This window comes from Heterodontus francisci, chromosome 4 (genome assembly GCF_036365525.1).
Source record: "Heterodontus francisci isolate sHetFra1 chromosome 4, sHetFra1.hap1, whole genome shotgun sequence".
NCBI lineage: Eukaryota > Metazoa > Chordata > Chondrichthyes > Heterodontiformes > Heterodontidae > Heterodontus > Heterodontus francisci.
In genome coordinates, this window is record NC_090374.1 from 19,040,991 (window position 1) to 19,054,296 (window position 13,306).

The 13,306-nt window shown below is 45.9% G+C and overlaps 1 protein-coding gene across 4 annotated transcripts in view; it reads left to right on the forward strand.

Annotated features, from left to right (window-relative positions):
• The window catches only part of rgs12b (regulator of G protein signaling 12b), a 341,690-nt gene that overhangs the window by 65,454 nt on the left and 262,930 nt on the right, over positions 1 to 13,306 (forward strand). For all 4 annotated transcript variants that reach the window (XM_068029252.1, XM_068029254.1, XM_068029253.1 and 1 more), the window contains exon 3: positions 3,123 to 3,242. In XM_068029252.1, coding sequence (XP_067885353.1) covers positions 3,123 to 3,242 — 120 coding nt within the window. The remainder of the gene's footprint in view (positions 1 to 3,122; positions 3,243 to 13,306) is intronic.

A 13,306-nucleotide genomic window follows, 5' to 3' on the forward strand; every position in this document is an offset into this window, starting at 1 on the left:
GATGGGCTGAATGGTCTACTCCTGCTCCTAAGTTACTATGTTTCTACTACTATGGACTCTTTACAGAGCCAGTGAATTGGGCAAAGGGCAGGCATTTGAAATCTTACTTTGACCTGCCTGGAGCAAGGCAGAAAGACCTAGAAAAAGTGTTACCTCTCCTTGTCAAGGAGACTTGCATCTCTTGAAAAGGAATCCTGTATTTGAAAGGTGGCAGATTCCTATTGTCTCTAGTCTTTGAAGAATTCCTGCATCCAGAGTGGTTCCTGTCGCCTCCTGTGTTTTGGGAGATCCTGAAATCTCAAGAAAGCTTTTACTGCCAGACTGCTGTATTTAAAAACCCAAGCAGACTGGTTGCTGAAACCAAAAATCCTTTTTTCCTTGTTAACTGGTTTCTTTTTGAAAGTGTGTCTGTGTGAGGCTTAAGGGAATAAGGGGTTTTTCATATATAGATTTATCTTATTAGTAGTTAAGACCTATTATTTCTTTTCTAATAAATAGTTAATGTCATTGTTGTTTAAAGAAATCTGGTTTGGTGTGTTTTATTCTGGGGGAAAAATACAGTGTTTAATTTGGCTACTTTTTGGTAGGTGGGAAAATTTATTTGATATGCTATGACCTGTGGAGTAGTGGGACTGAATTTACAGTACATTAGTCCAGCCTTGGTCATAACAACATTAACTAATGGTACAAGGACTAGGGAACACAGATTGAAGGTTTTGGGGAAGAGATGCAGGAGGAAGAACTTTTGTATTCAGTGGGTGATAATGACCTGGAACTCGCTGCCCACAAGGGTGGTGAAAACGGATGCAATCAATCACTTCAAGAGGAGGTTGGATGACTGCTTCAGGGAAATAAACTTGCAGGGCTACAGGGATTGATGAGAGGGGGTTGGGGGCTGCAGTGTAGTGGGACTGACTGGACATGGACTCGATGAGCTGAATGGCCTCCTTCTGTGCCATAAATGACTCTGAGTCTAACTACCTGAAGCCTGACTAATCTTTTTTTATTCGTTTGTGGGATGTAGGCCAGATCCAGGTCAGGATGGCAGATTTCCTTTCCTAAAGGACATTAGTGAACCTGATGAGTTTTTAAAACAATTGACATTGGTTTCATGGTCATCATTAGACTAGTTTTTAATTTGAGATTTATTAATTGAATTCAAATTTCACCGTCTGCCATGGTGGGATTCGATCCCTGGAGCACTAGCCTAAGTCTTTGGACTACTAGTACAGACAGTACCACTACGCCATCGCCACCCCCAGTCTTGTACAAGGACATAATAGTAGGCTTTAGATAGGAAATTTAACGAAGAGCAGGAGAAATATTTTTCGATTTGCCACCCCGAATAAATAAAAATCAATTTTCATGGCGCTGGTTGAGGATAAATGTCAGCTAGTCAATGGGTGCACTTCTCTGAATAGTGCCATAGAATCTCTGATGTTTAACTAAGAGGTGTACAGGATCTTGTGTCAGCCTAGATTATGTACTCAGACCTCTGGAGTGGGGCTTGAACCCATAATCACCTTACTCAGAGGCAATAGTGCTACCCACTGTGCTAAGACTTGATATAAAAGCAAAGTACTGCTGATGCTGGAAATCTGAAATAAAAACAGAAAGTGCTGGAAATACTCAGCAGGTCTGGTAGCATCTGTGGAGAGAGAAACAGAGTTAACGTTTCAGGTCTGTAACCTTTCATCAGCACTTCCTGTTTATATTTGAGCCAAGGCTGATGCTTTGTAGGAGCCTTCTCAGAAAAGGAAATATTGTCAATTTTTTCCCCTCCCAAACCTGGAATTGCAGGCTGCTTTTTAAATTGAGATTGGGTAATTTAGAGCATATCAGGATTAAACTTGCATTTAAAAACGGAAAATGCTGGATATACTCAGCAGGCCAGGTAGCATCTGTGGACAGAGAAACAGAGTTAACATTTCAGGTCAATAACCTTTCATCAGAACTGAGAAAAGTTAGAAATGGAATAGGTTTTAAGCAGGTGAACTAGGGGAGGGTGAAAAAAGCACAAAAGGGAATGTCTGTGATAGGATGGAAGACAGGAGAGATTAAATGACAAAAGAGTTGATGGGACAAGCTGCATTCGGTCTGCCACCAAGTAGAGCAGACCGCATTGTGAGCAGTGAATACAGTATTATAAATTGAAAGAGTACACGTAAATCGCTGTTTCACCAGGAAAGCGTGTTTGGGGCCTTGGATGGTGAAGAGAGAGGAGGTAAAAGGGAAGATATTGCATCTCCTCCTCAATCATCCCCAACAGCCCTGTCTCTTTCCCATGGCACTTCCCATTGCAAGCGGAGGAGATGCAACACCTGCCCTGATGGTGAAACAGCAATGTACATGTGCAAATGCAGATTAGGTGACCGTTTTGTGAAACACATCTGTTCAGTCCTCAGGGAGGATGTTGAGCTTCCGGTCATCTGACATTTTAATTCTCCACCTTGCTCTCACGCTGATCTCTCTGATCTCTGCCTACTGCAGTGTTCTAATGAAGCTCAATTAAGCTCAAGGAACGGCACCCCATCTTTCAATTAGGCACTTTACAGCCATCCAGACTCAACATTTAGTTCAACAATTTCGGACCATAAACTCTGTCCCTCATTTGTTTCCTTTCCTTTGCATGTTTCAGTCTTATCCTTATTTTTGCTTTTGAACAGCAGCTTTTCATCATTCTGCCATTCTAACCCACTCTAGACACATATTTTGTTTCTTTACTTGTCCCATCGCAACTCCCTTTGGCCCTGGACCACCAAGTCTTTTGACATTTAATCAGACCTTCCCTTTTGTTCTTTTTCCACCCTCCCCCATTTCACCTGCTTAAAACCTATTCCATTTCTAACTTTTCCCAGTTCTGATGGAAGGTTATTGACCTGAAACTCTCTTTCTCTCCACAGATGCTGCCTGACCTGCTGAGTATATCCAGCATTTTCTGTTTTTATTTCAGATTTCCAGCATCCCCAGTATTTTGCTTTTAAATTTGCGTATTCCTGGTGTGTTTAACATGGTACTGCACATGCAATGCATTTTTCCGCTCAGCTATTGTGGAAGTTTTCTTTTCAGTTTTACAAATTATATTATGAAACTGATTTCATATATTATGTTTCATTTTTTAGGGTGCAAGGTTTTCTGGAATTTCAGTTGGATTCCCACAGGCTCCCCAACGTTCTTCTGTTAGGCGATCATATGGAAGATCAAAACGTTTCAGTATAACTCGGTCGTTGGATGATTTAGAGGTAAGTTTAAAAATTCTATGGTCCAAAAAACTCCAAGGCCCAATGAAGGTATGAAATATTTTGACAATAGCACTAATTTTAACTCCCAGATGTAAAGCTGGGGGAGACTCAAAGCTTCCCATCTGGGAGCCTCAGACATTTTAATGGCTGGGTCTCATTAACATCCCACCAGGTAGCAGCCAAGCTTAAAAGGTAGGTGGCTGGCAGGCTGCTGGCAGGCACAGATCAGGCAGACTGGAGGCAAGTCATGGAGGGGTGCAGTTTAGTAGATTCCCACAGGGTTGGGGGAGCGGTTTGGAGGTTAGCAGAGTTTTGGATGTGACAAGGGAGGGGAGCCTGAGATGGCAGAAGCTAACAAAGAAAAGTTTTTTTTCAATACCTTGGTCTGACAACTTTCAGTGACAAAACGATGGTAGGTTTCCAATTAGCATATACAAAGTTGCTGTGGGGTGGCATTGGAACAGAAAAAGATCTGCTTGATTTTAACTCCTGTTTTGCTGGTTTGCACAGGGTGCATTGGATTAAGATCCCTCCTAATGTGTACTACAGCCCCTAAAGCTGTCTCATTTCAACCACAAACCTCTTCATTGAGGTTTATTAGTAAAATGTTGGCAGGATTACGGTTTAGACATTTAGAAGCCAATCTTAAAAAAATGTAGATGAAGCAAACTTAGAATATTTACAAAATAATTAGTCTGTTTCTAAAACTAGCCTTCCAATGTGCTGTTGTGGGTATCGCACTATTGAAAAGTTAGCTTATATGGCCAATCTCTTGGCTATCTTTACAAAGTTTCTTGAGAAATCTCTTGCTGCCAATTACAGTTTGCCTTTTTATTACTGTTTTCCTTCAGAAAAGGAGGTAAAATAAATTCTCAGACTGCAGTTTGGGATTGGATTGTGTTTTTACGTGGTAGGGCAAAGCTGCTTAATCTGTCAAAAACCCTATTTGTCTGTCATTTTTAGTTTTGTTCCAGATGTGCTGTAAACATGAAAGATCAAAAGGAGCAGTTTATTTATTTGTATGAGATTAGTTTCTTTCAAATGTGCTTTGCACTGCTGTGCAAATACTACTTATTGCTAGCTGAGAATGTGATATAATTATTGAAAATTCTCTCCTGTGAAAGTGCTGAAATTCTATTCTTTGGTTTCGTGGTTTTGAATTTTCCTATTGTTCCGATTGAATGCTGTAAAAAGCTGAAAAAAATCTATTTAGTAGATATTACGCTGTGTGTGGGGGCAGAGGATGTTGGTGTGAACACTTTGGAACTGTTTTCGCAAGAGAGGGATGATAGAGGCATTTCAATAAGGGAGGAGGAGTGTGAAATATTAGATGCAATTAACATAGTGAATGAGACGTATTAAGCAATTTAACATCTTTGAAAGTGGATAAATCCCCAGGCCTGGACGAAATGTATCATAGACTGTTAAGAGGAGCAAGAGAAGAAATAATGGAGGCTCTGACCATCATTTTCCTATTGCCCTCACTTACAAAAACAGATCCAAAGTGTTCATACCAACATCCTCTGCCTCCACATACGGCTAAATATCTACTAAATAGATTTTTGTGCCTGGAAGGCTGTTTCCAGTAGTACGTTGAGGAACCGACAGTATGTTGAAGAACCGACTGGAAAACAGATTATTTTAGATCCAGTATTATGTAATGAGAAAGGGCTAATTAATAATCTTGTTGTAAAAGAACCCTTCTCTGCTCAAAAGCCACACTGTGCCTTAGGGTAGACACGCTCAGCCAGCTTCTGGAGCCTGTTTAAAACGACTCGAGCGAAGACTTTCCCCACTATGCTGAGCAGGGAGATTCCACGGTAGTTGTTGCAGTCACCGTGGTCACCCTTGTTCTTATAGAGGGTGATGATATTGGCATTGCGCATGTCCTGTGGTACTGCTCCCTCATCCCTGCACAGGCAAAGCAGTTCATGGAGTGCTGAGAATATAGCAGGCTTGGCACCCTTGATTATTTCAGGGGTAATGCCGTCCTTCCCAGAGGCGTTTCCACTGGCTAGAGAATCAATGGCATCACTGAGTTCCTATTTTGTTGGCTGTTCGTCCAGCTCATCCATGACAGGCAGAGACTGGGCTGCATTGAGAGCGGTCTCAGTGACAACATTTTCCCTGGAGTACAGTTCTAGGTAGTGCTCCACCCAGCGGTCCATTTGCTTGCGTTGGTCAGTGATCGTTTCCCCTGATTTAGACTTGAGGGGGGCGATCTTCTTGATGGTTGGCCCAAAAGCTCTCTTAATGCCATCATACATTCCTCTGATGTTTCCAGTGTCGGAGGCCAGGTGAATACGACTGCATAGGTGTTGCCAGTAGTCATTTGCACAGCACCTGGCTGTTCTTTGTGCGGCGCCTCTGGCTACTTTAAGTGCTACGGATGTTAACTCGCTGGGGGGTTTCTTGTAATTCAACAATACAATGCACTTAGCGGCTATGACAGGTTCCAACTCTTCAAAGTGAGATTGAAACCAGTCTGCATTCTGCTTCTCATGTTTGCCATAGGTGGTCATTGCTGAGTCATAGATGGTGTCTCTGATGTGGGCCCACTTGGTCTCTGCATTCCCTGTAGGAGTGTTTTGAAGGGCTTTTTCAAGTAAATTTAGAAACTTATGTAGCAGCTGTGGATAAGAAATTCTGCTGGTGTTGATGCGCGGGCGGCAGTTCTGCTTGGAGTGATGAAGCTTCTTTTGTTTGAGTCTATCTTTGCTGCACACCAGGGAGTGGTCGGTGTCGCAGTCCGCACTGTGGAAGCTGCATGTGATTTGGACACTTTTTAGATGCTCGCCTTGTGACGATGAGGTCCAGCTGGTGCCAATGACGTGATCTTGGGTGTCTCCATGAAACCTGGTGACAGGGTTTAGTATGAAAGAACGAGTTGGTGATGCAGAGGTTGTGATAGATACACAGCTCCAGCAGTCTCTGTCCATTCTCATTCATCCTTCCAATGCCATAGCGCCCAAGGCAGGAGGGCCATGAGTCGTGGTCGGCCCCAACCCTGACGTTAAAGTCCCCCAGCAGGAATAATTGTTCGGTATTGGGAATGCTACTAATGATATTATGGAGTTCCTTGTAGAATTGGTCTTTAATTTCAGGTGTGGAGCAGAGTGTTGGAGCATAGACGCTGAGTAGGTGTACTGGACCAGAGGCAGTGAGCAGTCGGATGGACAATATGCGTTCCGAGCAGTTTGAAGGTGGCTCTATCATACTGAACAAAAAGTTTCTGATGGCAAAGCCCACTCTATGCTGTCTTGGTTCTTCAGGATCCCTACCCTGCCAGAAGAAGGTGTTGTCTTGCTCTTAGAGATCCGCTCGCAGGTAGGCGTGTCTCCTGAAGTGCTGCAATGTCCACATTGAGTCTACTGAGCTCATTGTTAATGATGGCGGTTTCCCGAGAATCGTTGATTTGTGTAAGGTCTTCCGACAGGCCAGGACACATAGTTCTGACGTTCCAGCTTGCAAAACGTAGGGCTGGTACCTTCTTTCCTTTTTTTGTCATGCTGTTTGGTGCGGTGTTACAGTCCACTTGTCGGGCAATGACCCTGAGCTCCAAGCAACCATTGAAGCAGGTGGACTGTGGCGGGACAGAACCTTACTGACCAGGGTCTGCCCGGTTTGAGGCGGGCAGTAGCTGTCCAGTCAGATGCAATGACCTCTCCCACCGACAAAGGCAACCCGTGGCGCCCAATCGCTATGCCAGTTGAGCTGGACTTATAACCTGTAACTGCCGCCTTCCGTGTTGGTTTGGTCGCTGTGAGGCGACTATGGAGTGACCTCTCCATGGCGCATGCCTGGGCGATGTATGGAGGTTGTGAGTTGCCCAAGCGTCAAAACCCGCCCTCTCGGCCTTTCTAGTGGGGTCCAAAGGCGTGCAGAGCACAAAGTTTGGCACCAGTATGGCTGCAGGAACTGCCGGAAACATGCCAAAGGTGACACATGACCGCCTTCGGGGTTCCGCTCCGGATTTTCTGTTAGGGTTTACTCCCTTAGCCTTAGTCTCTCCCGAGACGCCCACAAGGCAGTGGGGTTGTTAACTCCTATCCCTGAGCAGGGGCCCTAACAAGTAAGCTGTGTGATTTCATGGGGGAAGAGGGTGCGGGGATGCCGGGGGGAGGGGTGCGGGGGGAAGGGGATGCGGGGGTTGTGAGGGGGAGCTGGGAAGGGGATGGGGGAAGGGGGTGCGGGTGTGAGAGGTTGGGGGGAATGGGGGTGAGCTGGAAAGAGTGTGAGGGGGTGGGGGTGCTGGGGGGGATGAGGATGTGGGAGGAAGGGGGTGCAGGGGGCGAGATGGGAAGGAGGGGGGGTGAGATGGTAAGGAAGAGGGAGAGGGTGAGAAAGAACAAACACAGAACAAAGATAATTACAGCACAGGAACAGGCCCTTCGGCCCTCCAAGCCTGCGCCGATCCAGATCCTCTCTCTAAACATGTCGCCTATTTTCTAAGGTTCTGTATCTCTTTTCTTCCTGCCCATTCATGTATCTGTCTAGATACATCTTAAAAGACTCCATCGTGCCCGCGTCTACCACCTCCGCTGGCAACGCGTTCCAGGTGCCCACCACCCTCTGCGTAAAGAACTTTCCACGCATATCCCCCCTAAACATTTCCCCTTTCACTTTGAACTCGTGTCCTCTAGTAATTGAAACCCCCACTCTGGGAAAAAGCCTCTTGCTGTCCACCCTGTCTATACCTCTCATGATTTTGTACACCTCAATCAGGTCCCCCCTCAACCTCCGTCTTTCTAATGAAAATAATCCTAATCTACTCAACCTCTCTTCATAGCTAGCGCCCTCCATGCCAGGCAACATCCTGGTGAACCTCCTCTGCACCCTCTCCAAAGCATCCACATCCTTTTGATAATGTGGCGACCAGAACTGTACGCAGTATTCCAAATGTGGCCGAACCAAAGTCCTATACAACTGTAACATGACCTGCCAACTCTTGTACTCAATGCCCCGTCCGATGAAGGAAAGCATGCCGTATGCCTTCTTGACCACTCTATTTACCTGCGTTGCCACCTTCAGGGAACAGTGGACCTGAACACCCAAATCTCTCTGGACATCAATTTTCCCCAGGACTTTTCCATTTACTGTATAGTTCACTCTTGAATTGGATCTTCCAAAATGCATCACCTCGCATTTGCCCTGATTGAACTCCATCTGCCATTTCTCTGCCCAACTCTCCAATCTATCTATATTCTGCTGTATTCTCTGACAGTCCCCTTCACTATCTGCTACTCCACCAATCTTAGTGTCGTCTGCAAACTTGCTAATCAGTCCACCTATACTTTCCTCCAAATCATTAATGTACATCACAAACAACAGTGGTCCCAGCACGGATCCCTGTGGAACACCACTGGTCACACGTCTCCATTTTGAGAAACTCCCCTCTACTGCTACTCTCTGTCTCCTGTTGCCCAGCCAGTTCTTTATCCATCTAGCTAGTACACCTTGGACCCCAAGCGCCTTCACTTTCTCCATCAGCCTGCCATGGGGAACCTTATCAAACGCCTTACTGAAGTCCATGTATATGACATCGACAGCCCTTCCCTCATCAATCAACTTTGTCACTTCCTCAAAGAATTCTATTAAGTTGGTAAGACATGACCTTCCCTGCACAAAACCATGTTGCCTATCACTGATGAGCCCATTTTCTTCCAAATGGGAATAGATCCTATCCCTCAGTATCTTCTCCAGCAGCTTCCCTACCACTGACGTCAGGCTCACCGGTCTATAATTACCTGGATTATCCCTGCTACCCTTCTTAAACAAGGGGACAACATTAGCAATTCTCCAGTCCTCCGGGACCTCACCCGTGTTTAAGGATGCTGCAAAGATATCTGTTAAGGCCCCAGCTATTTCCTCTCTCGCTTCCCTCAGTAACCTGGGATAGATCCCATCCGGACCTGGGGACTTGTCCACCTTAATGCCCTTTAGAATACCCAACACTTCCTCCCTCCTTATGCCGACTTGACCTAGAGTAATCAAACATCTGTTCCTAACCTCAACATCCGTCATGTCCCTCTCCTCGGTGAATACCGATGCAAAGTACTCGTTTAGAATCTCACCCATTTTCTCTGAGTCCAAGCATAACATTCCTCCTTTGTCCTTTAGTGGGCCAATCCTTTCTCTAGTTACCCTCTTTCTCCTTATATATGAATAAAAGGCTTTGGGATTTTCCTTAACCCTGTTTGCTAAAGATATTTCATGACCCCTTTTAGCCCTCTTAATTCCTCGTTTCAGATTGGTCCTACATTCCCGATATTCTTTCAAAGCTTCGTCTTTCATCAGCCTCCTAGACCTTATGTATGCTTCCTTTTTCCTCTTAGCTAGTCTCACAATTTCACCTGTCATCCATGGTTCCCTAATCTTGCCATTTCTATCCCTCATTTTCACAGGAACATGTCTCTCCTGAACGCTAATCAACCTCTCTTTCAAAGCCTCCCACATATCACATGTGGATTTACCTTCAAACAGCTGCTCCCAATCTACATTTCCCAGCTCCTGCCGAATTTTGGTATAGTTGGCCTTCCCCCAATTTAGCACTCTTCCTTTAGGACCACTCTCGTCTTTGTCCATGAGTATTTTAAAGCTTACGGAATTGTGATCACTATTCCCAAAGTAGTCCCCGACTGAAACTTCAACAACCTGGCCGGGCTCATTCCCCAACACCAGGTCCAGTATGGCCCCTTCCCGAGTTGGACTATTTACATACTGCTCTAGAAAACCTTCCTGGATGCTCCTTACAAATTCTGCTCCATCTGGACCTCTAACACTAAGCGAATCCCAGTCAATGTTGGGAAAATTAAAATCTCCTATCATCACCACCCTGTTGCTCCTACATCTTTCCATAATCTGTTTACATATTTGTACCTCTATCTCACGCTCGCTGTTGGGAGGCCTGTAGTACAGCCCCAACATTGTTACCGCACCCTTCCTATTTCTGAGTTCTGTCCATATTGCCTCACTGCTCGAGTCCTCCATAGTGCCCTCCTTCAGCACAGCTGTGATATCCTCTTTGACCAGTAATGCAACTCCTCCATCCCTTTTACCTCCCTCTCTATCCCGCCTGAAGCATCGATATCCTGGGATATTTAGTTGCCAATCATGCCCTTCCCTCAACCAAGTCTCAGTAATAGCAATAACATCATACTCCCAGGTACTAATCCAAGCCCTAAGTTCATCTGCCTTACCTACTACACTTCTTGCATTAAAACAAATGCACCTCAGACCACCAGTCCCTTTATATTCATCATCTGCTCCCTGCCTGTTCTTCCCCTTAGTCACACTGACTTCATTATCAGTGCAGGGGGGGAGGGGTCCGGCTGGGATTGCGACCCGAGCGAGCGGGCCAGCCCACAGCCTGCATGGCCTCCTTGATATCAGCGTCCTCCAGCTGACACTGCGCTCGTGTTCGCCATCGAGCTCACGGTGGAGCTTCTTTCCCAGCTCCCAGCTGTGACAGCGGAAGGGCGACCGAGGCCGGATTGAGGCCCTGAGCCTCGCGATTGCCTCATGGGCACACGGGCCGCCTTTCACGTCCCTGGCCAGCACCTTCCAGGTGGGCGCGTAGCTCACATAGTGGCCGCACCAGCATGAGTAGAGCTCCACAGCCCAGGCGGACAACGGGTTTCTCAGCAGATGATATCCATCGAGCTGCTTTTCAATCATTCTTCAAAATACTACCAAACCATGGTCGAGCTCGACGTATCTCCCTGTGGTAACCTCCGTTGGCACTATCCAAGATCCACCATTGACATGCTGTTCTCCCTTTGCCAGCTATAGGAGAAATGCCGCGAACAACAGATGCCTCTCTACATTGCTTCCATAGATCTCACCAAAGCCTTTGACATTGTTAGCAGACATGGTCTCTTCAGACTGCTAGCAAAGATCGGTTGTCCACCAAAGCTACTGAGTATCATCACCTCATTCCATGACAATATGAAAGGCACAATTCAGCATAGCGGTGCCTCATCAGACCCCTTTCCTATCCTGAGTGGCGTGAAACAGGGCTGTGTTCTTGCACCGACACTGTTTGGGATCTTCTTCTCCCTGCTGCTCTCACATGCGTTCAAGTCTTCAAAGTAGGAATTTTCCTCCACACAAGATCAGATGGCAGGTTGTTCAACCTTGCCCGTCTAAGAGCGAAGACCAAAGTACGGAAGGTCCTCATTAGGGAACTCCTCTTTACTGACGATTCTGCATTAACATCCCACACAGAAGAGTGTCTGCAGAGACTTATCGACAGGTTTGCGGCTGCCTGCAACGAATTTGGCCTCACCATCAGCCTCAAGAAAACGAACATCATGGGATAGGGCATCAGAAATGCTCCATCTATCAATATCGCCGACCACGCTCTGGAAGTGGTTCAAGAGTTCACCTACCCAGGCTCAACTGTCACCAGTAACCTGTCTCTCGATGCAGAAATCAACACGCGCATGGGAAAAGCGTCCGCTGCTATGTCCAGACTGGCCAAGAGAGTGTGGGAAAATGGCGCACTGGCACGGAACACAAAAGTCCAAGTGTATTAAGCCTGTGTCCTCAGCACCTTGCTCTATGGCAGTGAGGCCTGGACAAAGTATGTCAGCCAAGAGCGATGTCTCAATTCATTCCATCTTCGCTGCCTCCGGAGAATCCTTGGCATCAGGTGGCAGGACGGTATCTCCAACACAGAAGTCCTCGAGGCGGCCAACATCCCCAGCATATACACCCTACTGAGCCAGCGATGCTTGAGATGGCTTGGCCATGTGAGCCGCATGGAAGATGGCAGGATCCCCAAGGACACATCGTACAGCGAGCTCGTCACTGGTATTATACCCACCGGCCGTCCATGTCTCCGCTTTAAAGACGTCTGCAAACGCGGCATGAAGTCCTGTGACATTGACCGCAAGTCGTGGGAGTCAGTTGCCAGTGATTGCCAGAGCTGGCAGGCAGCCATAAAGGCGGGGCTAAAGAGTGGCGAATCGAAGAGACTTAGCAGTTGGCAGGAAAAAAGACAGAAGCGCAAGGGGAGAGCCAACTGTGTAACAGCCCCGACAACCAATTTTGTCTGCCGCGCCTGTGGAAGAGTCTGTCACTCTAGAATTGGCCTTTATAGCCACTCCACGCGCTGCTTCACAAACCACTGACCACCTCCAGGCACTTACCCATTGTCTCTCGAGACAAAGAGGCCAAAGAGACGAAGAGAAAAGAACCTTTACGGATGAGTGACCATAATGTGATAGAATTTTACATTGCGTTTGAAAGTGAAATAGTTCAATCTGAAGCCAGGGTGTTAAATTTGAACAAAGGAAATTATGAAGGTATGAGGGGCAAATTAGCTGAGGTGGTTTGGGAAAATACTTTCAAAGGTATGACAGTACATAGTGTCATGGTCCTGTAGTTTTTTTTCTCTGTGGAATATGTGGTGTGTCTTTAAGGCTGGAAAAGGAGCCATACTGCTTTAAGAACCAGCAAGCCTGAGGAGTTATAGAAAATGCATTTTTGGTTGCCGTTTGATACGACTATATGGAGAGGGAACCAACCAGCTTCGGAGAATGCATCCTGGTTACCTGGCAATAGCCATTCGGAGACTGCGATTCAAAGGGTGCATTCTCGTTACCTTGGATACAGCCATTTGGACTGAGCATCAAGCAATACATTTGTTACAATTCAATTTTGAACTGGCTTTTTAGTTGAACACAGTCTGTTCTAACAGAACACAGACAGCTGGTGTTAGTACCTGAAAGAAGAGCTCTCAGCCATTTAAACTGAAGGAAGAGAATTTAGTCTGTTTAATTATTACTATCTTTCAAAATTCTACAAAAGTCAGGCCAAAACTGAGATCTCTGATAATTTAAACTGAAGGAAGGGAAGTTAGACTGTGACAATCTTTTATTCCTCAAAAACTCTAAAGTGATTCCATTGAAAGTGTTTGCAAGTTGTTAATTGTTGAAGTCCATCAATGAAGAAGGAAAGCATCAATTACTGGTGGAATTCGACTACGGACTGTTCTATTGTTGAAGAACCTTTTTTTCCACCCATTGGACGGCTGTGAGGACTTCAAGCAACATTGGGCT